General features: G+C 32.9%; 1 protein-coding gene across 2 annotated transcripts; it reads right to left on the bottom strand.

Annotated features, from left to right (window-relative positions):
- Positions 1–241: 241 nt before the first annotated feature.
- On the bottom strand, positions 242–26,093 carry LOC134533038 (CAAX prenyl protease 1 homolog). 2 transcript variants are annotated; one of them, XM_063370205.1, is made up of 7 exons: positions 25,893–26,093; positions 17,200–17,346; positions 16,239–16,442; positions 14,520–14,814; positions 12,047–12,270; positions 10,225–10,368; positions 242–748 (listed from the first exon to the last, which is right to left on the bottom strand). In XM_063370205.1, exons 1-7 carry the CDS (start codon positions 25,980–25,982, stop codon positions 524–526), a joined length of 1,329 nt encoding a protein of 442 aa, XP_063226275.1. In that variant the 5' UTR covers positions 25,983–26,093; the 3' UTR covers positions 242–523. The 2 variants fall into 2 exon arrangements, with proteins under 2 accessions (XP_063226275.1, XP_063226274.1); XM_063370204.1 differs by lacking the exon at positions 25,893–26,093 and adding an exon at positions 25,280–25,645.
- Between the last annotated feature and the right edge of the window lie 1,801 nt (positions 26,094–27,894).

The following is a 27,894-nucleotide window of genomic DNA, read 5'->3' as shown; positions in this document are numbered from 1 at the left end:
CTAATTAATCACAGTTTCGCAGAAATGTATTAACTTCAAAACTTAAAAAAATTAAATATGATGACAGAAGAATGGTGTTTCTTCAGCAGGTGACTGCTTGTCAGAAGACTTCACACCTTATTGCAAGGAAATAAAACACTTCGTTTTCTAGAGTTGAAAGCCACATATTTATTGTTTACCTCTGACAACCACTGTGTAAAGGTACTATAATATATGAAGATAAAAAAAATGCTTCACTAAATGAAGATATACTTATATTTTATTAATGTCTTTTAAAATAAACAGTTTCAGCATATAAAAAAAATTCACAGACAATGCGTGACAAATGTAAAGCCAAAATCATAACAAAGTGCTCCAAAAATCAAAATTTGTAAAAATTTACTCTCATCCAGCAAGTCAGTGAATTGTGAATGCTACAACACAAATGGCACAACAGTCCAGCAACACTTGCTCTGGTACAGACACACACGAGGTAACGCCTCGCTAACCGCCGCAGTGGGGGCTGTTGCAGACCGACTCGAGTCTACTTGTCCTTGCGCTCCTCAAGGGCCTGCAGACGCTCCAGCAGGGGCGGGTGGGAGTGGTGCCAGCTAGAGTACAGCCAATCAAACACCGGGAAGCTCAGGTTGTCCAGGTTCAGCTTGATAAGCGCCTTGCGCAGGTACGCTGCCTTGTTTAGCTTCGCTGCGAAAGCATCTGCTTGGAACTCGAACCGGCGGCTCAGGATCGTCATCAGAAAGCTGAGGACCTGAGAGGCAAGATGAGCAAAGCTCAATCAAGACAATTACCAACGAGACCGTAGACTACTGATGAATACAGAACGCACACACAAGCTGGTCCAATAGAAAGATTATTCTTTTTTCAACATTGAACAGTTGATGTGCCAATACAACTTTCAAATTCATGTGTCATGGCAGAAGCAAATGGTACATTTCTGAGGTCAAGAAATCTCATATTACTTTGTTCTTCAGTTACAATAGATTTAGTGTTTTGACATCACATTATTAGACACTAGTGTCAAATTACTTCTTAAAATTCAATAACTTTAACAAAGTGGCTTTAGAGGTTGATGGAAACTGCAATTTTACTTTGGGCCAGGATTTGGTTGGGAACTATATTGAATTTTCGGGATTGGAATTGGAAGCAACAAATTAAAATAATGTCACTTAACTTGATATACAGGAAAAAATATTTACCAAATTATGTGTCTCATCCATTCCACAAACCATTAGTAGTCTAAATGATTACAAGTTAAAAAAAAAAAAAAAAAAAAAAAAAAACCAACAACAACAACAACAACAACAACAACAACAACAACAACAACAACAACAACAACAACAACAACAACAACACCAACACACACAGGGACAAATAATGGGATTAAAAACAAACATCCTATTCCCTACTCATTTTCCATAATATACTTTTGATCATACAAGATGACCTACTGAAAAAACTTAAAACAGCTTTGATGTTTCTGAAAGAAACAGAAAATATATGGCTTAAATATAAATGAGTTTCAGATCCATTGTTAAAAACAAAGTTTTGTGTCATTTTAATGTAACTCATTTAGCAACATTGTTCATTTTTGCTCTCGTTAAGTTCATTTTAAAAAATAAGAAAATAACCTAACAATATGGTATCGATGTTTACGTTAGTCAAAAGTAAAAATATATTTGATCACATTTCAGTACTTTATTTAGTCAAGAGTTTGAATTTTTAACAGCATTTATGAACGAGGGTTGAATTACGTTTCACAGAAGTGTGATTTTGTAATATCTTTTAGCATTGTCTGGTCAATACATGTGCAACGTTGTGTGTTGTTACGTAACGTAGATTGTGACGAAAAGTAAGCATGTAATGTTTTTATAATATAAAAATTCATTTATGGAAAAATTTTACAATTAGTACTATCCTGAGGAGAAAAATTATTTTCCCAAAGTTTGGGAATGGTCTCTTTCCCGACTTTTATCCAGAGTTTCAGAATCCCGTCCACCTCTAGTGAATAGTCGTAACCATTAAGAAATCAAAATTAACAATCCCTAGTGTCAATGTTTATTTATTATATTTATGTAAATTATAGTGCTGATGGCAAATCATAGGCCAGCGCAAAAGAAAGAGATCTGCCAATCTGAGAACCACAGGTCTGTTATCTTAGTGGGCAGGGTCAGGCTGCACTAAAGAGTTGGCCCTGTCTCAAGCAGGAAACCTCATGAGCTTGTTCTTTGTGGGTTTTGTTGTCATTTATTATCACACAAAAAAAAGTGTGCGCTTATGTACATACATTAGAAGTTATACCTACTTATTGTAGTAAAGGACTTTAATTTTGTATGCAAATATTTAATAGAAATAAAATAATTAAAGGAATGGTTGATATTAATAATATGGTTGATAAGGATTAAATTAAATCAATTAAAAAATCGAATTAATTATTTTAGTTAAGTAACTGAGATAAATTTTAATTATGAAATAAAAATATCAAATTTCATAATTATAATGAAAATAAATCATACATATGAGAACATAACCTTACTTAAATAAATACACTTGAAAAAGTTTATAATTATATGGACCAGTATTCAATATCAATCACTAAGGTATTATAAGATTAAAAGCACACACACACACAAAACAAAAACATGCACCACAGAGATATATATATATATATGGGATGGGAAAACCGATTCCCAATTTCATCGATACTACAGATTCTACTTAAATAATCGATAATCGATGATAAAAGTCGATTCCCGCATGTAGCAAAAAAAAAACCATTTCACAACATTGCAAATCTGTCAGATACAATTATTTAACGACTCTTTGAGTGGGGTTATGACTGACTAGACGCATATATAACAGTCATATTTCCACAAATAAACAATATCTAAAACTTGGGTCGATGTTATACACAAGTCAAAGTACAAAAATTATTTAAATTATCACTGCGTATTAGAAGGGGCCTGTTCTTTTCGCGATCGCGATTAAACGACGATAAACGCGAAATCACCGTAAAATACAGTTTTTACCCGAAATCGCCACAGCACAGAGTTTCTCCACGAAATTTAGTATTAAAACGCGAAATCGCAATGTTTTTACGGGAAATTTAAATACTGGGTAAAATATTTGTCTCGTCACTGGTAAACAAACACCGCAACATGGCCGTTACTGAACATTAATCATAAATGCACTAAAGCAAAAAAAAAGCTTACACATGCTCACGTTATAATGTTAAACCCAAAAATATACTGTAAAAATACGCAAAACTACGGCATTTATTTTCCTTTCCGGCATAATGTTTGGATAGATAAGACAAACAGGCAAAGTTTTAAAGTCCACGCAAATCGCTCGGGGCACTGGTGTCAGCTTGGAACAGCGACACCAAATAAATACAAAAGCAAGCAGATGATTGGGCGAACTGTGTTTGGAACAGCCTTACGTGAATGGCCATACGTCAGCCAGAGGCGCTGGCATATAGTTGGAACAGCGTCGTAGTATCAAGCAGATTATCGGGCGAACCAGGCTACTTCGTCACCCAGCCGTACGGGGCAGCACAAGCATTTTAAATCGCGCCAAAAAGCGGAAAAATGTAAACAAACATTCATTTTCGAATGGTGTGACGATGATGATTAGTTGGTCAGTGTTTTATAGATTTTGTTGGGTCGTTACCACAACGCCGATATAACAACGAATGAATTTGTGTTTCTTAAATGTAACTTAACGCCGAAATACCACAATCAAGTACAACACTTTTATTTGCTAGTTCTCTAGTTGTTGCTTAATTTTGTTACTGTTTCATTTTACAAATTTTTTAGTTAATTTGTACCCTTCTCTAAGTTAGGCAAGTTGTATGAACGAAAATAATTTATACTGCTCAAGGTAAGCTTAAAATTTTTTTTTATAATTTATTACGTATTACAAAACAAATTTTAGATTAGTTTGACCCCTTTGACATATGAGCCATTAACTTCTAATAATGTAAACATTTATATGAGTTAATATTAATAACTTAGTTGTGTACTCAAATTTGATAAATATGAATTTATGATGTATGCTACATCATATAATTATGTATTGAAAGCTGAAAAAAAAAAAAAAAAAAAAAAAAATTTTTTTGCAAATAGAATATGAATTATTTAATATTAAGTTAACTAGGTGAGTATCGAGAATCGAAGGATTTTTTAAGGAATCGATAATCGGGTATCGGAATCGAAAATTTTAGAATCGTCCCATCCCTAACATATATATTATATATTATATATATATATATATATATATATATATATATATATATATATATATATATATATATATATATATATACACACACACACAGTAAATTCTCTTTAGTACGTACCCCTCCTTTACGTACTATTCTGTATAAAGTATTAACATGTTGGTCCCTTGAAAGGCAATGATAATTCATAGGGATTATTATCATATAGCGTACAATTTTCCTTGGCGCGAATCATTATTACTCGGTAATACGTACAATTTTTATTCGTGTGAACAAAAAAAGTTTATGTAATATTTCTCTATGTAGTATTTCTACGTAGAATAATTGCATTCACTCGTTTTACTTCGCTATACGCCATATTACGTTGCTTACGTTGCTTTACAAGCGTGTTTATTGATGAACATGGCTAAAAAAAAACGATAGCGTCAGTGCAGGAAACAGCGCGCGGCTAAATTTCTTTTTAGCACGAAACATTACTCAACTTACGTATTTACGTGTTAACTGACTGCCAAATCAAATTTATCAACATCAAACGAACACACGGGGCCAAATTTTAAATATTGTTGATTGTACTATATTATGCATATTATCGTTGTTGAATAAGCAAATGATTACGGCAGCGATGACGTGTTTTATTACTCGTACCTACTGGCTACAATGCAGCCTGTGACCGAGCGTCTCGAGGTTGGCTAAGCTGCATCTTGTAACTAATCTAAACAGTGTTTTGTTCGCGACGTAACGTAACCTATACGGTAATAACGTATAAACGGAATATACCCTGAAATTGTAATTCAATTCCAGTTACACATTGAAAGAACTCGCGCTTTCTATTACATAGATTGTTAGTTTTGTTAAATGTATACTAGATAAAATGGCAAGTGAAACTTTCCGCCGCAACTAAAGATTTGTAGGTCACACTATGAGTACCGGTACTAAAAAACGTGTCGGTAACTTATGCCAGTACCCAAATTTTTGTAATTAATGTTTTCAAAGTGGAGAAAATATGGAAATATGGAAGATAGGGAAATAATTCTGTATTGTAGGGCCTATGAAATGAACATTTAAAAACATCTCTGATGCACTGTATGAATGGCTATTACTTCCACTGCAAAAAGAGGTAAGCCTACTATGTATGTATATAGTCGCTGCACGGTAAGTTCGTACTTTTGGGAAGAACTGTTGAAAAATGGAACTAAGAATATTTGGTTTACTATTGTGCAATTTGTTTGACAAATAAATAAACAAAATAGGACGACATAATTTATCAAGCTATTACGTTTCCGTACGTGTGTATGAATACTGAAATAATTTGTATTTGTTAATTTTATATGTAAGTTTTTAAACACGCGTGGCAACGATATTTATCGGTATGTTGGCTACACACTTGAAGAAATAGTTCCTCAGTATGTAATTTTGAACAGCTGAAATAACGATAAATATTGCTGAAAATGTTTCACATATGTTTACTTCCAGATCCTGGAGTAATATTGTTTAATATATACGAAAGTTAAGTTATTTTGTTTACAGATGACGTTGCAAGCTGTTGCGGATGAATCACCTACGTAACTGTGTGTCGGCCCGAGCCATGTTGAACGCTTGTTTTTGTTTGCTCAAAACGACTTCTGATTTTCCGAAAACATCCAGTGTATTTGTGTACTAATTAATTTTCTAATTTTAAAGGGTTGTCTTAATTGTAACTTGTAGTGAACTATTGCTTTTACAGTGTAACTTTGTGTTAGTTATTACGGTTTGTTAGGTTATTAAAATGAATGTAAAGAAGAAGGAGACAGCACGATATTATCGATGTGGCACGAAGAGTTACGATGTAATAAATACAGGTCAACTGGAACAGGGTGATGTCGCAGAAATGACAGCATTTCTTCTAGATCTGGGCGTCACGACCGTGAAAAAGTTAGTTACTAATTAACACGTTATGAAAGTATGTGCGTGAAAACTTTCCGTTAGTGTGGGGCGTGTTTGTAAAATAGTGTAAAAGTACCTTCCTCGCAGCTTTCTTGTTTTGAATGTCGGGCAAATTACAAACAGACACGTTCTTATATTTTCGTTTATATATTAGGTAATGTCCCACAAGCAAAACATATTAAATGTAAGGGCATGTACACAGATACTAACCTAACATAACCTATCCTCAACCAACATAATGTAACCTAACCCAACCCAAATGAGGTTTATTTACATGAAATTAGGTTTGGTAAATAGGTTAGGAAACATAATTGTCAATAATTAGAATGCATTTTAAAAAACTTGAGTAGAAATTCAACTCTACGTAGGTTGTTGTCATGACTTTTTGTTAACACCTGTAACTATAAAAAAATACAGCATTTGAATATATGCTCAGGGTAAATGTGCTAATGTATGCTTTTTAATTACAGGTGTTCTGGATAACGTGTTTAGTGATATGTAATTTCTCTGCTGTGTTTATATGTGATTCTTAAACATTAGTTTCATTACAGGATATAACATAATATTGATGGTAGTGATAATTTATTGCTGAGTTTCGATTTATTTAATACATTTATTTTATTACAGATTCTTAAGTTAAGTTTTTTATGGCAACAATTTCTTTTCTGCATTGTACATACTTAAGTGATATAGTTTTTATATGAGACAAACCACATACACATAAAAATACACACTTACAGAAATGTTTAATGTATAACTTAGAATTTGAATTTAAAATTTATTCTGCTTGATAGAAAATAATGCCTCTAATTACAAAACACATGTTGGTTAGCCATAACCTTTAACCGATACTTGACTCGGTTCGTAGCAGGGTATGTTGATTTTAATCAGCATGATTTAAATCGTGATTTTAATCATGATTTAAATCATGTGATTTTTTTTTTAAATCTCATGATTTAAATCATGTGATTTTTTTTAAAATCAGTGAATAAAATAAATTTATAATATGATAATATGAACATTAATATTTCCTATACTGTATTGTTTAAACCAAGTAATCATGCCTACTTACATAAAAATTGATTGCTGCAAAGATAGAATGAAAATTGAATAGTACTTAATTTCTTCTACAATGTATTTATGGTTATTTTGAAACACATTTAATCTAGGTGGGTGGAATGTAACTTTAAATGCCATCTCATTTTCTCTCTTCTCTCCTCTACCTCATGTGTTTGTGTTGTGTGTGTGTGTCAGTCATATCTCTTTGGCAACAGGTTTGTCTTCCAACAATGTCAAATGCTAATTTTAGAACTGTAGGAAGGAAATTTTCAGTTCTTTGGTATGTTTGGTTTGGTTCAGTCAACATTAAGAAATCGAATGGGTACAGAAAAAGCTGCAAAACTTGTATTTTTGTTTAAAATTTTTAATAAGTAATATTTTATGTAGAAGTATTACTTTGAATACTCTCGAATGTGTGCAATTCTGAGAAGAACAAAAGGAAATTGTGGTTTTGATTTAAATTACTTTATTTAGAACAATTGTACTATAAGACTATAAGCGATGACAGAAGTGACAAAGTTACATTAAAATATTATATATTTTCAATGATGTAGTTATTTTCTATAAGACATTTTTTTTTTTACTAATGTTAACTATGTTACTGTACTAAAAATTTTCATAAAGTGACATCATTAATGTTTCCTTAAAACATTATGCAATGTAAAATGTGGTTATTTCAAAGAAAGAAAATTATGCTAGTTGTCTTTACAAAATGAATTAATCTGTTATTAATTGTACTGTAGAGCAAAGTCAAGTCATGAAAACAGTCATGAAAATGTACTGTTTATTACACAGATTACAATTTTTTAAATTTTAATAAAAAAAATCTGATTTTAATCAAAAAAACCCGATTTTAATCAAAAAAATCTGATTTTTTTGATTTTTTAAAAAAAATCAGGATTTTTTCATACCCTGGTTCGTAGTGCCAGAAAAGTGTTACTAACTTGGGTAAATATGTAGTTGGGCGGTATTTGCGAAAAAAAATGTTAAAAATCCGAAAATACTTTTATTTTATGCTCTTCAACGTCCTCTTTTCATTTAAAGTGGCGGAGATAAGAAATTCCAAATACTTTAGGAGATATAGAATTTTTTAATTTTGCAATACAAGACCTGTGGAACCATTCGAGCGACGCCATTTTTGTTATTTTGCTGTGTGTTCGTGAATACGCGAATCGTCAATGCGTAATTAATAAAATGGTTGATTAGGTCAGGTCAGTTACATTATTTATACTTTCAAACTAAGCCGACATTAAAAATAATGTGAATTAATTTTAATTATTCTTTAGTTTTAAATTATTTATAATGTAACTGACCTTACATAACAAACTCGTAACAAAGGATGCACAGTAATAACTCACGTATTTTTTTTGTTACTTATTACTTGCGCAACAATATCAAAATAACAAATAAGACTTTAAAATTAGAACGTTAAAAACTCACCTAAGTTGGAGGCGGTAATTAAACACCGTTTTAAACAATAAATGAACTAAATAATCACGTATTGGTTCGTTTGAATTCTGGCCTATCACGAACAATCACGTGACATCATTATCCAATAAAAAAAGTAGATACTCGTACGTAAACAAGAAACAATGATAATCGCCACATTAATGCACTGGTATTGTGATGAAATTTAAACATTCGATATCTTCTAAAGTATTTGGAATTTCTTACCTCCGCCGCTTTTAATGAAAAGAGGAAGTTGAAGAGCATACAATAAAGGTATTTTCGGATTTTTAACATTTTTTTCGCAAATACCGCCCAACTACATATTTACCCTTATTTGTTATTTTCTATTCACAAATGACCTCTCAATGTAATGACAGTGATGTGCCTGGCACTCACGGCTTTAGGAAACTAACAGTTTACATAGCTACCTCATACTGAATAATTTCTTAAAGTTAAATTCTTCATAAATGATACTGACATAATTTTCATGCTTTCAACCATAGCACTTTGTGATATAGTAATCTCGAAGCAGCAAAATTTCTTTTGTAAAACTTAACATCAATTTTTATAGATATTATGTGAAGACACAGCACCACGCTGGGTTTAAACTCTAAACTATAAAAATTTGCTTAGATTTTTTTATATTTAATATTTGAATTATTAAACATGGTGTTATGACATTTTCTACTGACATTTAACCAATTATAAAAATTGCAGTGTAATTTTATTATCCATTAATTACATCCCTATTTGACAGTTACCCAACCAAAACATTGCCATGTGGTAGTCACATGGTTTTCCACATGGCAATGTTATTGTTGATATTTGGCGGAAGGATACATAGTCACCTTGAAAATAGATCCCAGCTTGAAGCAGGGCTTCCTAAAAGTATGAACTTATCGTGCGGCGACTATATTTAAGGTTACCTATGTATTTAAATTATATTAACTATGTTTTACTAATACTTTGCATTACTTTACTTTTTTAAGTAAGTAAATCACATCATTGATAAAAACAAGGCGTGTAAGACCACATACATACGTTTTAATTAGAAAATGGGGAAAAAAAAAAAAAAAAAAAAAAAAAAAACCCAACAAACAAACAAATGTGCTGGAAGCGACATTTTTTTTGGTTTAGGGTAACTCCTCTATAAAGTAGTATCATATTTTTGGTCCCCTAAAGTACTTTATAAAGGGAATTTACTGTGTGTGTGTATATATGTATATGTGTGTGTGTTTATATATATATATATACACACACACACACACATATATATCTCTGTGTGTGTGTGTTTTTTTTTTTATGTGTGTAGCTTGTTTTTTGTATGTAGTCCTTTTTTCATCCTGTGAAAATTTCCTTGCATAGTGCACATGCATCGTAAAAATATTCACTCTCATAATTTTTTTCAAAACACACCTAAAGAAGTATAACTTCAAAATTTTTTTTTGGACAAATACAGCAAATTTATCTTCAATATTCATGTCCAGTGACCCAAGACAGAAAAATATAGAGAAGTATCAACAATGTGGATCAGCCACCACACACAATTCCTAACTTACCGCATTATATGGAGAGAAGATAAACTGCAGGATGACTAGTAGTCCTATTATGATTGGCTGCACGTCAACAAACCCAAACGCTCTGTACAGCGCAGGGTACTTGAAAAGTCGACTGAACATTAAGAACAGTAGCAGCAGATTCAGCTGAAAGACAGCAAAATTATATCACAAAAACATCCATGGAAACATAAATTATGCAACTGAAAAGTCAAATTTTATCAAATGAGTTACCGGTATATGTAGGGACAAGATTATATGGTGAATTGCAACAAAACTGAAATAACATCTAAAAGCAGAACGATACACCATATAACACCAAATTTTAAGTTAATACCAAAATGCAATTAAAATCATGAACCTGAGCATTTTCAATAAAAACTTAACCCTAATGATGAATACGTTATCTTTTAAGTTTTAAATATTAAATTTAATGAAAGTAATTGATTTAACATGAAATTTGTACCACATTTTATTAAAAAAGCATTTTTTTTTTAAGTTTACTTCTTTGTAATCATGACTGTTATTATTAGTTACCTATTTTTACATTATACATTTTTCAAACACAAAAGTACTCAACAGATTTATTTTATTTGTTCCGAATAGTTAGGCAAGCTTATTGCAAATTATTATATTGTAAAAACGCATCATGTATAATTCAAAATGACAAAGTTTTGGAAAAAATAATATCATGGAACATTAAGTGTCATATTTGTTAAGTATTACTATTATGCTATCTTTTTTAATTAACAGATTTCATAAAAAATAAAACCAATAGTGCCAAAATCCCCTGTTTTAAAAACAAAATTGGCCTGAAAATAAACCCATAAAATCTTGTCTCTAGTTATATGACTAAATAAACACATCTTACTAATCTTATTATCTCTTTCTATAATAATATAATTCTAGTAAAAGTTCTTAGTCATTAGTCTTATCCCAACCAAATTTTCCTGATTTGAATTATGTTATGTCATGTCATCTAACAAAATCCTGTCAACTTGATGTACAATATTCTAAACAATTTAAAGATTAGGTTTAGACATTTTTAGTAAAATAAAATAACACTAGCCCATTTTTATTTATCCATAAACTATCATCCCTCAAGCAATTCCAGCCAGTTTACAAGACTACCGGGTCAGCTGTTGGACATTTCACATTACTTCAGGATAGCTCAGTTTTTTTAGTTATCTCACTTTCTTCTCTTTCTTGAATACATTTAAACAGTAAAATTCTAGCATAACTTGTCTTCCACCCATTCCAACTGACAACACAACATACATAAAAAATAATAACTTTTATACTCTAAGGGGTCTGCCAAGTCAGCGGTGTACTATTAGTGTTAGTGATGTGAGATAATACGTGTGACACTCGCTAGTGCTTCTAGCGTGGTATCTCCTCTATACGCAAGGCTCTGAAAAGGCGTGCAGTCTTCTCATCATGCATACATGGCAACTAAGAGATTTGAGCAGTAACCATAACATTATATGGCAGAGGAATGAAGATACATGTATATTGCAAGTCCCTTGAGTACGTTTAAACACTGTGCTGGCCATTTCATGTTTTTTTTTTTTAATTCTCTCCCCTAACAATATAGTTTATAAACAAAATATGGTAACAGAACTACTGTCTACTCATCCGGCCTCAAGTGTATTCTTACACGCTTTTCGTAAATAGAAACTACTCTATCTTGAGAAGTTTTCAAACTGCATGGTTTCTTGTGCAGAGATAGGCGGGGCCCTTAACAACTTCACCGTAGAGAACTCTTACTAAAAATCCAAAAGTGTTCCAGTATGCTGGAACACACTACAGAAGCGAGCAGTCACACCTGCATGATGACGAGGTTCTTGAGGATGTGGTTGAGCTGCCAGTGGCCCAGCTCATGAGCCAGTACTGCCAACACTTCCTCATTGTCGCAGCCCTTCCCCTGGTTCTCGCTAGTGCTGCCACCCTCTGGCACGTAATCCTTCAGCAGTGTGTCAAACAGCACTATGCGCTTGTTCTTGAAGAAGCCGTAGAAATATGCATTGCTATGAGTTGACCTTTTTGAGCCTGAGGGAAAAAATACATGCAAAAAGCTACCAATATCAATATACATAAGTACCAATAACTTTCACTTGTAGTTTACAATATGTAACATTATTACTATAATCTAAAAATTTTGCTTATGAAAAAAATTTATGTGATTATTGATAAATGCAGTATTTTAGGAGATAAATCACATTGTTTAACACTCCAAATTTTTTTCAAGGCTATAGATTAAAATTATGTAGATCTAAGAAGGTAAAACCTTCATTTTTTAATGGTTTCTAATTAAATGAAAATAAATTCTCTTTCATAGGAAGAACCAGTAAAGTATGTCTTAACATTTGTATTTATTTTATTTAAACTAAAATGTAGGAAAATTTAAAAAAAAAAGTAAAAGCTTAGCATATTTTTTTCTTCCTATGTATATGTACACATTCTTCGATAAAAGAAGCAAATAGCAAATGTTTTCTTGCTGCCTTCCACAGTGAGGCGACATTTTTTTTTCTAACCAGGCAGGAGAGATAATTGCCAGAACTGTCAAGAATAACATTGTCAGCAGCAATAACTATGAATGGCAACTTAAGAAGGTCGCATTCGGGGTGGGTTTCTGTGCACCATCTACCAGAAAACTTTTCATAGGAGTGTATAAATGTTTCCGAGTTCTGATTGTGGCCACATGTTCTGCATCATGACTTCACAAGTTTCCTTTTTTTAGCCAAGTTTTGAACCAAACTAATCACCTGGTGGGCACTGTGCAGCACACTGATTTACAGGCACATATTTATCCTTATCAGCATGCAACTGGGTTTGAACTACTTTACTGGTTCTCTTTCCGGTAAAACGTGTCTTGACAATAACACAGGGTTAATTAATTAAGTCCCAAAAAAGTTTTCTCTAAATTTACATTGCCAAATGTAGTATACAATAAAAAAACTAAACATTCCATTTAAATATTTATAAAAAATCCTGAAAATATCTAAAATATGTTTCCATACGAGATGAGAAAAATAATTTCATGATCCCCAAAGTTATCTAAATTTTTTAAGAGATCCTGCGCAGTGCTAGCTTTCATGCCACTGGAAGGAGTTTTACAAGATACATAGTAAAATCTAAAGACTTTTAACTTTTAAGGGTCCTTATGTAATAAAATCAAACTTAGGACTTTTAAGATAAATTAAGGTGTACAATCCCAATAATAAAAGCAGTTAAAATTTACAATGTATAATAAAATAAACTATTTCAGTCCCTTATTCAGAAAGATTGGTAGCCCATATATAAATCACTCACCACTTAAAAAGTTGACTTAGGAAATACAGTATATCACTTAAGGGCCAATTTTATCACCTGAGATTAATATTTCAAAAAAATTAAGAAACCAAAACAGTAGTACGTGGAAACTTAAATTAAGATACACATTTCACAACAGAATTATATGAGGTTTATTATTAACTAAAGAATGTTTTGATCTAATGAGCTATGCAGTTTCCCCTCCTCCTAAAACCCATGGACCTTTCCAATCCTTCGCGCCAGTCGGATGATAACAGCGAACCACAACAGAAGTCTGGCTTTGAAATGTGTGACAAAATTAAAGATCCAGCAAAGTACGAGGTTTGTAGTGCAATACGCTTTCTGAATGCGACAAAAGTCCGCCATATCAAAATTTACAGACCAATGACAGAGGAGATTGCTGTCAGAGGCATTGTGCTTCTTCATGATAATGCACGTCAGCGTGCTGCTGCGTTGACGAACAACTTGCTTCAGCAGTTTAAGTGGGAAGTGTTTAAGCATCCTCTTTATAGCCTGGACTTGGCTCCGAGTGAGTACAATATTTTCCCCAGACTGAAGATTTTTGTGGCAGGAAACCACTATGGAAGTGCCTACGAACTGAAAGAGAACATTAATGACTACTTCAACAACTTGGTGGTAACTGAGTGTGCAGAACGCGTAGAAAAGTTGGTGATACGCAATGACAAATATATAATTTGCAAGGGGACCTACGTAGAAAAGTAGCTAAGGTATTGTATGTGTTGTAAAATGAGTCTTGTTTCATTATTTTTGATAAAAATATCTAGAGAAACAAATGTTTTTTTTAAGAATGACCCTTGTATCTGGATTACAATGCACATGTAAAGAACATCAGCTCCATGTTGTAGGCCTATAAACAGAATGTCCCAATTGTAGAAAACAAAAAAAAATGTAGTCAAAATGTATTTTCAGAATTTAGTTGTCCCTCAACGCCCCACACACTCATTATAAGTGGCGACGACACGTACCCTCGACAACATACAGCTTATACAGAGGGAAGTTGATGCTCTGTGCCAATGCCTCAATCTTGGAGCGCAACTCGCCCTCCGGCAGAGGGGTGTACTTGTCGAACAAGGGCGCGATGTAGTTGGGGTAGATGGTGAGCAGGAAGAACGTGGTGAACATGGTGAACAGCCACAGCACAATGAAGAAGTAGTCTCCCCCGGCCTTCACTATGTACAGTGTGGCCAACACCAGCAGGAGCACTATCAGCTGCGACACTACAAATGCTTTCAGCTTGTCTTTGATGAAGAAGGCGGCAGTCTGCAACACACCGGCCTCTGGATGTTCAGCGCAAAACGTTTTGGTACAGGGCAATGCACATGCTCACACACGTGAGTTCAAGCAGTGCTTAAAAACACACAAAAATCCCAACCTTTTTATTTCAAAAGTGCCTACTATACTGCCTTACACACAACAGAGCTAAACTGCTTATTTACAATTGAAAGGAAACTGGCAAACTGACAAAAATTCAAAATACAAGAATTTCATTTTTTTTTTTAAATTACTCTGCATACAACTACAAAAGATATGAAGTAAAATGCATGAAATTTTAATTTTACTTGTAAATATTGAGGTTTACATTAGTGTTAACAAACACAATCGTGTCTACAAACACCTAGCAAACCAATTTCACAACTTTCTCAGAACCTTTTAAAAAAATTTTCCTTTAAGTTTTTTTTTCCTTCCACCAATGAGTGATTTTTAGATTTAGATATAACCAAAATTAAACTTGAGCAAATGAAATACCAAATTTTCTACAATTCACAGGAACTTCCAGATTTTTTCAGTTTAAAAGAAAAAAACATGTTCACAGCAACTTAAAATGAAACGAAGCTTCAAAAAACTAAATCTAAGTTAGCAAATGGCTACTGGAAATTAAAGTTTCGCGATTTCCAGCATCACTGCTGCTTATTTAGGACTTTTTAGAGACGTTCAGGACTATTGTGACATGTAAAAAACCTTGTTAATAAATATTCTATCAAACTGTACGTAAGCACCATTACTTTTATTTTGATACATATTTCACACATTTCAGCCCAATGAATGTTAAATTGATAGGCTAATTTACTAACTGGGCTTCAAAATTTTGCACACTGTAATACATTTCTCCAAACAGATAAATAGGTAACGTGTTTGCTGGCCATGGCTGAGAAGTGAAAAATTGTGACTAGCATAAAGCTAGTAGAATAACTGTTATGAATACATCCAATTCAAAAATGTTGTGACTTTACTGAAATGCTATGATGGATGTTTAATAATGGTAATCAATTTATTCTGTATTCCTACAGAATTGGAGCAGTTAAAATTAAATCATATGGCTATGAAACAGTCGACTTATAATGTCCGATCGAAATAAGCACACACAGACTACATGCACACAATATTTATAATTAAAATTTAAGTAGATAATGTGTTAATAAAGGCACCCAAAGATTGTGGAAATATATAATTACATAATGATTAAAATTGCATGAAAAATGATACTTATCACCATTTAGTAGAGAATATAAAAATTCAGCATGAATCTAAATTCTGCAGTAACAAGGACATACAATAGTTAAATAAGTTAACCAAAATAAATGAATGAAATAATCATTTTGCAGCAGTAATAACTACACTGCTATAGTTACACTGAATGGCAAGGAAGACCACTCACTGCCTGCTCCTGTTGCGAGCTAGCTCACCTGCTTGTTGAAGCCGTGCCTCTCCTCCAGCACGAAGGTGTGGTAGATGGAGAAGGGCAGGCCCAGCACCGTGTTGAAAAGGTTCATGTAGAACACAAACAACAAGGACTGCGTGAACTCCCCCGGCGAGGCCTGCCCCAGCCCCTTGAGCGTGTCGCCGCTCATGCGCCAGAAGAACGTGAAGCCGGCCAGCAAGATGAACACCTGCACACGGGGGACTGCGGCGTAGTGCACGCACACTGCATCAACTTAGCATCGCCGGGCACACGCCCAGCAGGCTCGTTGAAAATTATTTAAAGTAGCATTATTCTGACTTAACAGCTTATCTAAATTGTGATATTGAAAAGGAGGCCCGCTAAGTCAGTCTGGTTTTGTTCTCCGAACATAAGGAACACACACAGAATTTACATGCCTGTGATTATCTTTCTAACGTTTTCACACACTGGATTAGATGGCAACAAATAGTTAATTTCCTTGGCACTGTGTTTATTTATATCAATTAAATAGGTAAAAGTTCTGTTATCACATAGCCAATTTTATCCCTTTATCTTGATGGCATGATCCTGTGGTACATGACACTTTCTGTTTTAAGTTAGTGTGTCAAAAGAATCTGCACATAACAAAAACCTGTGATATAACAATGGATTATGATCTTAAGTTGAATGAAATAGAAAATTTATTTTGTATTCAACTAACGATTATAATTCCTTGTCAATGATATATAACAAGTTTTTTTTTTAAAGTCCAGGATCATTTGCTGTACTAAATTAAAACAGCCAGCATCATGTACCACACAATGAAAATATACAGGATCATGCCATCAGGATCAAAGGATAAAATTATTGGATACGTGATATGGAACTTAAACCTATTTAAAATTTTGAAAAGAAAAAAACTGTTGATTTGTTTAGTTTACTGGACTCATTCCCGGCAACGAGTACAATACTGCTGACGCACGTACCGTGGACTCGAGTATGTCAAATATCTGCTTGACGATGCTGTACGAGCTCTTGTCCAGCCCGTACAGCCGGGCCTTCTGGTACGTCTCCTCGTCCATGATGCCCCGCAGTTCGGCGGGGACGCTCACCGCCTTGCAGTACACCAGGTGCTGCAACACACAAACACGGGTCGTTCTGCTCACGCACATCAGTTTTCCTGTTTGGGCTTAAAGCTTCACAGACAGCGAGATCATCTGAGACGGTCTCACACCTGGATTGCAGTACAGAGCCAATGGCGCCCACCGTTTTCTGATCGATACCACCCGGCCTGTTAACATTAAAATACTTATTTTGTATTATTAACCATAATAAGTCTTAACAGTGTCTTTGAGACAGTATTACTGAAAGAAAAAAAATTATCAATTTTAAACTTTAATTATTATTTTCAACAGGAGAAACTATTTGTAGCAGTTATGTCACTATCAACAACTGTGCTATTGTCAAACAGAACCAAATTTTCCAAATGATATGAACAGATTTGATAATGAAAATGGTTGAAACCAAGATGGGGTCTTTCAGTTATGTTGCTTTATAGTAAGAATTGAATTTTATCATATTATGATACTGATAAAATACAACAAGAAAATGTATTTTCAAAATTGCCATTCCAAATTTTTCTATAAAATTAATTTTTTTAAAGTAAATTTAGAAAAATTTTCATTACATTAAAAAGTTAAGTAAAATTTTGTGCTCTCTGGGTGTATCTGGCAACAGAGCATGCTGAAACAAGTACAGCTTTAATAGCAAAAAATTGTGCATTGGAGAGAGAGAGAGAGAGAGAGTAAATGCCCATTAAATTGCACGCTGCAGACTAAGGATGAGACACACTATAACGCACCAAAACACAAACTGAGGATACCATAGGGAAACATCCTAGTAATTGTCTAGAGTAATTTCGGGGAATTATGGACAAATGTAATCAGACTGACCGAACCTGGATTTGAACCCGGAGCCTCTGGAGTGCTCTATATATTAGGTCAGTAAATTGTCTCAAATTCACACAGTGTCTGAGCCACTGTTAGGCTGAAACATGAGCTAGGTAAAAGTTCAGTGTGCTGGAAGATGTTAGTCTACTTGGGAATGTTGATAGAGGTACAATTTGCGAACAGGTTATTTCAGATTTACAAATGCAGTAAGTATGTAATGGTTGCTTTTCTCACAACTCTGATCTAACACTGCCACTTTGTAGATGTTTTTTTCTTTCTTTACACTAAACTCAATTTAACATGTAGTAATTAATTGATTTATGTCTATGTTGTTAAGAGTTGTTCATTAATGTTTTGATTATTTATTTACAACAATGACATGATCACCAACATCCCTTAAAGAGAGTGCTAGGGTGTGCAAGATGGATACAACGAACAACAACACAAAAACAGTAACACCACCATATAAGAATACAATAAAAACACAAAGTATAAAAACAAAAAAAGAACACAAACACAAATAAACAATCTAACAACCAATCTAAATCTACAGGAAGGATTGATTTATGAAAGATATATTTATACATCGTAATATATGAGTAGTTTCATTATATCAATAAAATATTTACTATTTTTTAGAAATAATTAAATATGGGTTACTGAAACAGAAATAAAATACATTACATTTTTTTACCAGTTGATCAAATTTATTCTAGATCTTGACTAGTCTAAAAATTATATCATTGTCTTTGTTAAGTGTTCATAAAGTAGATTTTAGACAATTATGAAATTCGGGAACTCTTATACCAATGTTATCCAGGACATACAATTAATTTTGAACCATAACAATGTTTTTTACGAAGAGTGAGTTCAGATAGTCCCGCTGGTCAGAAAAAGAAGTTAATTTAGGTGGAGGTAATTTTTTTCAGAACTGTTGTATGATGTATTACTGAATCACTTGATACACTATCATTCTCTTCAAATGAATGTTGTTCAAGGTAATATTTTTCATTATATTTACATAACGCCAGACAGCAAACAATGGTGGAAACTGCTACTAATATAGGAGTATAGGTTATGCCGAGTTGTGGTTTGCCACAAACAGGCATTCAAAGCTGGGAGAAGCAATGAGCCCTTTGCGCGGTGCCATGGATGATGCTGTTTCCCTGTCTGTGGGGGCAGAATACGCATGCTTAAAAAATGTACTCTTATTCAATGTTCACAGCTCCAAAAACAAAACGACGTTCACACACACATCTCACAATTTGGGGAAGAATGGCATAGTTGAAATAACTATATTATAATAATGCTGACTTGCAAACCTGTCAACGAGAAATAACAATGCATCAGTTTATCCGTGCCACTGTACAAGAATTGTGGTGAAATTTAGCACATTTTTAATAAAATAAAACAGATGTTACTTAATTGGGCCGGTGCCCACCTAAATCATAATATTAAATTTGGGACAGACTTTAACATTAACTAAATAAAAACTCCACTAATGGGAGGACATTGCTGAACAAGGGTGGATCGAATGGTAATCCTTCCCTGGTAAGATTTATAGTTAATACTGTACAGACCAATCATAAAGCAGTCACCAGTCTGCAATCACCACTGAAATACTGTACTCAAACCCATCAATTCTCAAATTACTTTGCATAGATGGCACTTAGAGAAGGACCAACTTTTATCTCTTAATACTAAACTGATAAAACATTTGGCCTAATAAGATTTACAGTATGGCTGGATTAAAGGTAAATATTTGTTGTTTGTACAAACAGCAAAAGTAGGTATTACTCTCATAAGGTTTGGTACACTGCGAAATGGAATAATATTAATGAATAATTCTACACTTGACAATTTTTATGTTCAAGCAAAGAAAAAGACATAGCTATGTTCCTTTTATGGCAAGGAAAGGACTCCTTGCCACAAGGGGAAGCCCAATTGCAAGCATACTTTATGATACCAGAGAAGTTTAAATAATAGTAAAAAACTATAAATAAATAATAGAAATATTGTTTTGCAAAAATATACTAAAATGAGTGGGTGTTATAGTAAAGAATGCTAAAATGCTATACAATATGTGATATAAGCCTATGTACAGTATAGGGTAATTATTGGGCGTCACTGCTTTTAAGAACGGAAAGAAAAAAATTGCTAAACATGGTTTCCACACACTACACACGTCCCTAACAATTTACTCAAAAGGAATGGTTTCGTAATTCCTACTAATTTGTGAAAAAATTAAAATTTTATAACTTACATTACAATACAGTGCTTTTACCCTGCCTCTGCCATTCATTGTTTACCCATAATTAATAGGAATATGTTTTCTATATACTAGAAACATTCCTGAATTAACCCTGAAAGAAAGGTTTCTTTATTCCTAATGGTTTGTGAAGAAATAACAGTTTACAACTTACATTACAATAATTATGTATTCATGCAATCGCCGAAATTCATTGTTTACCCATGTGGGTTTTTTAGAGCACTTTAGTCAATGTAGGTGTTGTAATAATTAAATATGTTTGAATAACGAATGCATTGCAATTGTATTCCGAAATGTTTGTTTCGTTTCATTACATTAAATTTAAAGTACGTACTATTTTCAGACGTTACAAGTCTAATGGGAGGTAAACATTTTCTATGAGGAATAAGTTTATCCCTGTATCCTGAAAACTTGATTCTGAATGGCATGATCCTGCTGGCTGGATCCTGTGATACATGATGCTTGCTGTTTTAGTTCAGTATGTCAGAATATCTTGCACATAAAAGAAATTGCAAAATAAGAAAGAATTATAATTGTAGGTTGAAAAAAAAATCCTTTTTACTTGACTTTCGATAATAATTAATTATTTTATAACAATATTTTTTTTTTTTATGTACAGGATCTTCCGACATAATGAATTAAAACAGCAAGCATCATGTACCACAGGATCAAGCCAGCAAGATTATGCCATCAGGATCTTTTGATGTGCTGAATTAAAACAGCAAGCATCATGTACTACAGGATTAAACCAACAGTTTCATTCCATAAGGATCTAGCCTTCAGGATTCAGGGATAAACTTCAATATATGAACAGAACAATTAGCGTATTTTCAATTCTACATAGTTGGCTACAGCTGTGCTAAACAAAGATATACGCAATCGCGGGTAAACAATGACTGGCGGCGGCAGTGTGAAATCACAGGTATTGTAATGTAGACTTTAAATTATTATTATTAACGAATCAGTAAGAATTAAGAAAAAATTTTTTTAGGGTAAATTTATGGACGCCTCCAGTACTTGAAAAACATATTTTCTGTTTTTATTTACTTTTTGTTCTACGAAGCCATGACATCCAATGCTGGTATAGTAATGTAAGCTATAAACTATTATTATTTACACACTATTAAGAATTAAGAAACCATCCCTTCAGGGTAAATTTAGGGAAATGTGTATTGTATGAAAACAGTGTTTACTGATTTTTTCTTTCCATTCTAAAAATCTGCAATGTCCAATTATTAATCAGTATTGTGTTCTATACTAGAATAAGTAAGGCTGTCCTAGGTATATAATATGATGCTCAAACGTTAATTTAATACAGAAATTTACTTTGTGTAAAACACGCATCGGCCATTCCATGCCAAAAAGGACCAAATTGTGTACAACTAAAACATAACATAAAATGTTTTCATAAGACTATAACTACCCAACATATCCTTAATTAACCAGAAATGTATACATTTTTCAATTATTTTTAATTTTTCATACATAACTTTTCATTTTAAAATGGGTTACCTAATAATTACCATGTATTATGATATAAACAAGTCAAGTTGGCGCTCCTTTAACATTGGCTATATATGTTTTTCTTTAACAGCTGTGTTTTGGAGGGAAAAGACCAGTTCATTTGGCTTCCATCTGTATGGTTTTTGTGGTGACCAGTTCATTTGGCTTCCATCTGTATGGTTTTTGTGGTTTAAAGTTATTTTTCAGAGGTTTCAGCTAGTGTTTTTTGAAGATGTATTTGATGGTGCCCCGTCCATAACAAAAAAGTACGAAAGTTTATTATACGCATAAAATATTAATAAAGTAATTGTTTATCATACATGACTAAATACTACAACTAGATGTCAACAGAACCTCAAAGTTTAATGTTGATTATTAATTTTCTGGACTAATAAATCACTTTTTTAAGATTTGTCCTGTCCGTAACGTTTTTAAGATTTGTTATAATATATAATAATTTTGTTGTTTTTTTGTAAATAATTGCAAATTTACCTAAACATGTGCTAATAACCAACATTCTCATGAGAATTTCTATAATAATATAAACAAATTTAGAAGCATGTAATGTACAAAAATTTTTACTTTGAGAGTTGAAGCCAAGGAACAGAATTCCATATTACCGTAAAGTGTACACTGATTCGGAGACAGATGAAGAGTGTGTTGTGCAGAAGCTTACCAAGAATAATGTTCAAGGAGGGCAGTCCCTACTAATTGAGCAAGTAGGGCAGAGTAAACATACAGTAAATATGTAGTGGTGAGCCAGGGAGGAGTAGAAGATGATGGCAGCATTGAGATTTTCTACATGGAGCAGGTTGTACACTCACTAACAAACATTTTAACTGTTGCCTAAAACTTAATTTTTTATGTCAGTATATAGTATACTTTTAACTTCTCGTTATCTAGATGCTAAATAGTAAATTAATTGGATTAAAATCACTTAATGATTTTCAGAAAATATTTAGTATTCCTCTTTGATTCAGAGGCCAAAAATAACTTTAAAATGGACAATTAATAGCATCATATATGCTGATATTATTAAATGAAATTATGTTCTGTTCATTAGGAAAATTATTTAAGCCAAAGTACTAAATTAAGAGTGTTATTGTCATTCAGACTTTTGTCCCATCCGTAACGTGTCAATTTCTCAAAAACATTTTATTGATGGTTATTAAAACTAAGTTCTGATTTCAGGAGGTTATGCATGTTTAAACTAACTACTACTATACCATGTGTTATAATAACTGGATGTAAATCACTTCATAATTCACAGAAAATATTCGGTGAAAAACTCACCTTTGCCGTCCTGTCCAAACTGTGTCCCGTCCGTAACAATACCAAAAAGATGTATAATTCAAGGATCAAAATTAATAAATGTCTCGTACATTAACAATTTGGAAGTTGTATAATACGTACTAAGGGTGACTAACTGCAGATATTGGTAAAATAGTTAAATTATATATTTGAGATGGTGTGCAACATTTTTAAGGTCTAACTGTCCCGTCCGTAACAATGGAATGACCCGCATGTAAATGTTCCCCGCCCGAAACCCACATATGCCTACGCTTGATCCTTAAAAATGTAGGAGTGGTAATGATGTTAGTTTTGCCATGTTGATGATGTAATCAATAGTATTATGGTATCGCAATGTAAGCTAGTCCTGGGAATTATAAAGTTCAAGTTCGTCAAGGTGTTCAAGTTCTAGCGAACTGTGTTGCTGACAAGGAAAAACACTTTAGAAGATAAATAAGTAGGATCTTCAATGGAAATCAGAATTATAGTAAGAATGTTTGGTAAATATGTAGGGTACGGATTAGCGTCAAATTGTTTTTTAAAAATCTGAAATAACAGTCATTATATGCTCTTTTACGTCCTCTTTTCATTTCAGCCTGCAGAGATAAGAAATTCCAAATACTTTAGGAGATATTGCCGTTCTTATTTTGCAATACAAGACCTATGTAATCATTCGACCGAAGCCATTTTATATTTTGCCGTGTGTGCGTGAATGCCTAAATAACAGAAATTTTCCATTAGGTAAGGTTAGTTACATTATAAATACTTCAAAATAAACGGAAATTAAAAATAATATCAATTAATTTTACTTGTTGTATACCTAGTTTTAAGTATTTATAATGTAACTGACCTGACCTAACAAAATGGGACAAAGGTAGATTAGGTCAGGTCAGCTACATTATAAATACCTTGAAACTGAACGGACATTAAATAATAAAATTAATTTTAATGGTTGTTTAGTTTTAAAGTATTTATAATGTAGCTGACATGACCTAACAAACCGGGACAAAGGATGAACAGTAGGAACTCACGTAACTTTCTTTTTACATGATATAGTCCAAGTGGGAGACCTAAGATGCACTTAAAGTTCTGCCATTCCCAATTACACCCGAACAATTAACCTTCAGCCAACTTCGGGATTTGTTTTATTTTTGCGCAGGAAAAATGAATTCAAATATTCAAAGTGGTCGGTTAGGTTAGCTACATTAAAACAATTTAAAACACTATGGACGGTTAGTTAGGTTAGTATAGCTACATTAAAATAAACAGAAAATATAATTATTAATAAATAAACCCGAGGTTGGCCGAAGGTGAATTGTTCGGGTGTAATCGGGAATGGCAGAACTTTATGTGCATCTTAGGTTTCCCCGTTCACGTACGTCGCAAAAAAAAAAAATCATACTTGTAAACAAGCAACAATGTGTAAACAAGCAACAATGTTAAACGCCGCATTAGTGCACAGGATGAAAATTAAAAAATTCGATATCTCCTAAGTATTTGGAATTTCTTATCTCCGCCGGGTTTAATGAATAGAGGAAGTTAAAGAGCACAGAATAAAAGTATTTTCGGAATTTTAAATTTTTTTTTAACAAATATCGCCCAAATATGAAAATTAAAAAATTAGATCTCCTAAAGTATTTGGAATTTCTTATCCCCGCAGGCTGAAATGAAAAGAGGACATAAAAGAGCATATAATGAAAGTTATTTCAGATTATTAAAATTTATTTTGACGCTAATCCGTACACTACATATTTACCGAATGTTTTTCTAGGGTTTACACGTATCCTCATCATTATCAATCAACATGGAACAATATTTTTTGAAAATATTTTAGTTGTTTCTTGAATTATATTATACAAATATTGTTTGCAGAATTTAAGGTTAAGTGTTTTAATAACTGCCGAATAAATAAAAGAGGGGCAAAGTCTGTAGCAATTAAAATAAATTTATGTAGTTTTTTGTGTGTTGTATTCTCCATCGCATATGTAAATTAATATAACTTTAAAATACTACTGAATAAATAACTATATAAATAAAATATATATATATATTTACCTGACGATATGATAAATACAGTTCCCATAAAAATTCAATCCATAAAAATGCTAAAACACCGTAAAGAACGCTATCTTCGGTCGAGATCATTTTTTTCAACCTAAAACACTAACTCAGAGTTAAAATACTATTAATTATCATAAATCTTATTTGTCTTTATTTAAAATGACTTCGCGGCTCCATTAATTACAGCACATGAAGCTAAATTACCAGGAAACACAACCTAGAATTTAAACAAAACAAAATTGCCAGTTGAGTTTTGTCTAGAGCACGGTGGTCTAGAGAGAAGACCCGTGGAAGCTAAGAGAAAATTTCGCAGAGTGTCGTTAGGTGGTGTTCAACATACCAGGTATTTATTCATTGTATCCAGAGTAACCGAGTGTTGCCTACATGGTTATAATCTGAAGGAGACACCCCGGGTGGTAACAGCAATATTTCTAATGGTAAGCTAGTGTAGCAGCCGGCATTTCGTTTGTGAAATTCCCGGTGATAAATTCATGCACTCAAAAATTTACAAAAACATTGTAATAGAATATATCTAATATTTTTTTTTCCTAGCCGAAGTGAGTGTATGTTTAATATTGAGAAGGCTTATTTACTGCAGGAACAGTACCTGCGTGTTTGTGGAAAGTGAAGTATGTGCTAGTTTGCAGATTGCAGTAGATAGGTTATTAAACTTGACGTCGTACCGACCAGAGGCCATTAAGCCCGGCCTCGACCCGCCAGTATTGGCTCCCGCTGGTGGAATGCACCCCACGCCAACTCAACCTGGGTCAAACGCGTAGTAGATACGCAAGTACTCCCAGTGTATAAATTTTGTCACGGAATTGCACCTGATGCAAACAACCAATAATAATTCACGGAGTAAGCTCCATAGATAAAGGATAGTTTAGATGGATATCTCTTTCACATTAATCATTGACAGTATACAGCGCTCCTGGTGGCTGGACCTCGTACTAAATTCAAAATGGCGGCGATGGCGGGAGATTTGAACTAAGACAAGGCGGGAAATTCAAATGTGACCTATACCACTTCGGAATGGACTATTTTTACAACTTTTGTTGGAGTTAATTATTGAAACTATAAACAGTAGGCAATATTACTGAACTGTTCTGGCAGTTACTGACTAGTGGAACAATTGTATAGGACAATTTTTAAATTTTATAAAATTCAAAATGGTAATTATTCATAACCTACTGCATATATGTCAAAACATAATTCTTTTAAAAAAGCTATAAAATAGAATTGCATATTAAATAGTTAAATTTTAATTATCAATTCACTTATTTTGACCACTGATAGGTTAGCCATAAATTGAAAATAATATATGTTACACTATCCTTAAAAAGGCTGTAAAGTACTCTAAAATCAAGCTCTGCCGAATACTTATCTTCAGCTCGGCTGGAAATATTCTAATCTTTAAGCCCGAAACTTCGAGCTACTCATCACCATTTCTTCAATTTGACCGGCATGCAGTGCAATGTTGTGTTATTAATCACCAAGTAAACAATGAAACAAATTAGAGTAAAAATAGAAATATATTCAGATTAAATAATCCTACCAAAAAAGAGGAAAATGAATGCTGATGATGTAAATATGTACATCAAGCTGGCTGCGAAACTTTTTTCCCATTATTGTTATTCTGGGACAATTGCTGTTCCTTGTATTTATTAATGATCTTCCTTATAGTCTTGGACCTGGAACTAGCCCTATCCTTTTTTGCTGATGATACTAGTATCTTATTTAAAATGAATTCTTATAATCAGTTATTGTAAAATAGATAAAGAACATTCTTACAACTTAAAAGAGTACATGGTTCGTACCCTCTTGTAAAATCAAAAATTAAGGACTTTTTAAGGACCCCATTACCACTATCAAGAGCTAGAAAACCACTTTTATATTAAAAAAATATATATTTAAGAGAAGACAAATTGATAGTTAGCAAACAATTTTTGTTGGTTAGTTCAATTTTTAAAGATAAGCCCATAGTACCCAAAATTATCTTTGGAACACATATCTAACCCAAGGATAGTGTCTATCTAAAGCCCTCTAACATTTTCTTATTTATAATTAATATGACACCAAAACACAAATTTCTGTTTAAACGTGAAATGCCAATTATGAAAAAACAATATCAAAATAATTTTACATAACAACCTAATCACATGGGCCGAAATTTGCAAATTGTAAATGTATTGTTCGTTGCCAAAAAGGAAACAAAAGAATATTAAAATACGTTTTTGGATTATTTGTAAAAAAGTATTTATTAAGTAGTTTTTAAGGATTATTAGTGACATTTAAGGATTTTTAAGGGCCCTTATGCAATTAAGGACAAAATTAAGGACTTTTTAAGGATATTAAGGAGGCGTACGAACCCTGGAGTAGTTTGCTATAAATAAATTGACTTTGAATTATGGTAAAACAAATTATTTAGAGTTTTTATTAGGAAATAATAATAAGCAGATAAATGAACACATTGCAGTAAATGATGGTAATTATGCGAATGTTAAGAATATAAGACTAACTAAATTTCTTGGCTTATCTTTAGATACAACGTTAAATAAATAAAAAAAATAGTATGCCAGCTTATTGGTGTTTGTTGCATGCCCATGATG

This window comes from Bacillus rossius, chromosome 6 (assembly GCF_032445375.1).
Source record: "Bacillus rossius redtenbacheri isolate Brsri chromosome 6, Brsri_v3, whole genome shotgun sequence".
Lineage (NCBI taxonomy): Eukaryota > Metazoa > Arthropoda > Insecta > Phasmatodea > Bacillidae > Bacillus > Bacillus rossius.
This window is presented reverse-complemented; position numbering and strand designations above follow the sequence as displayed.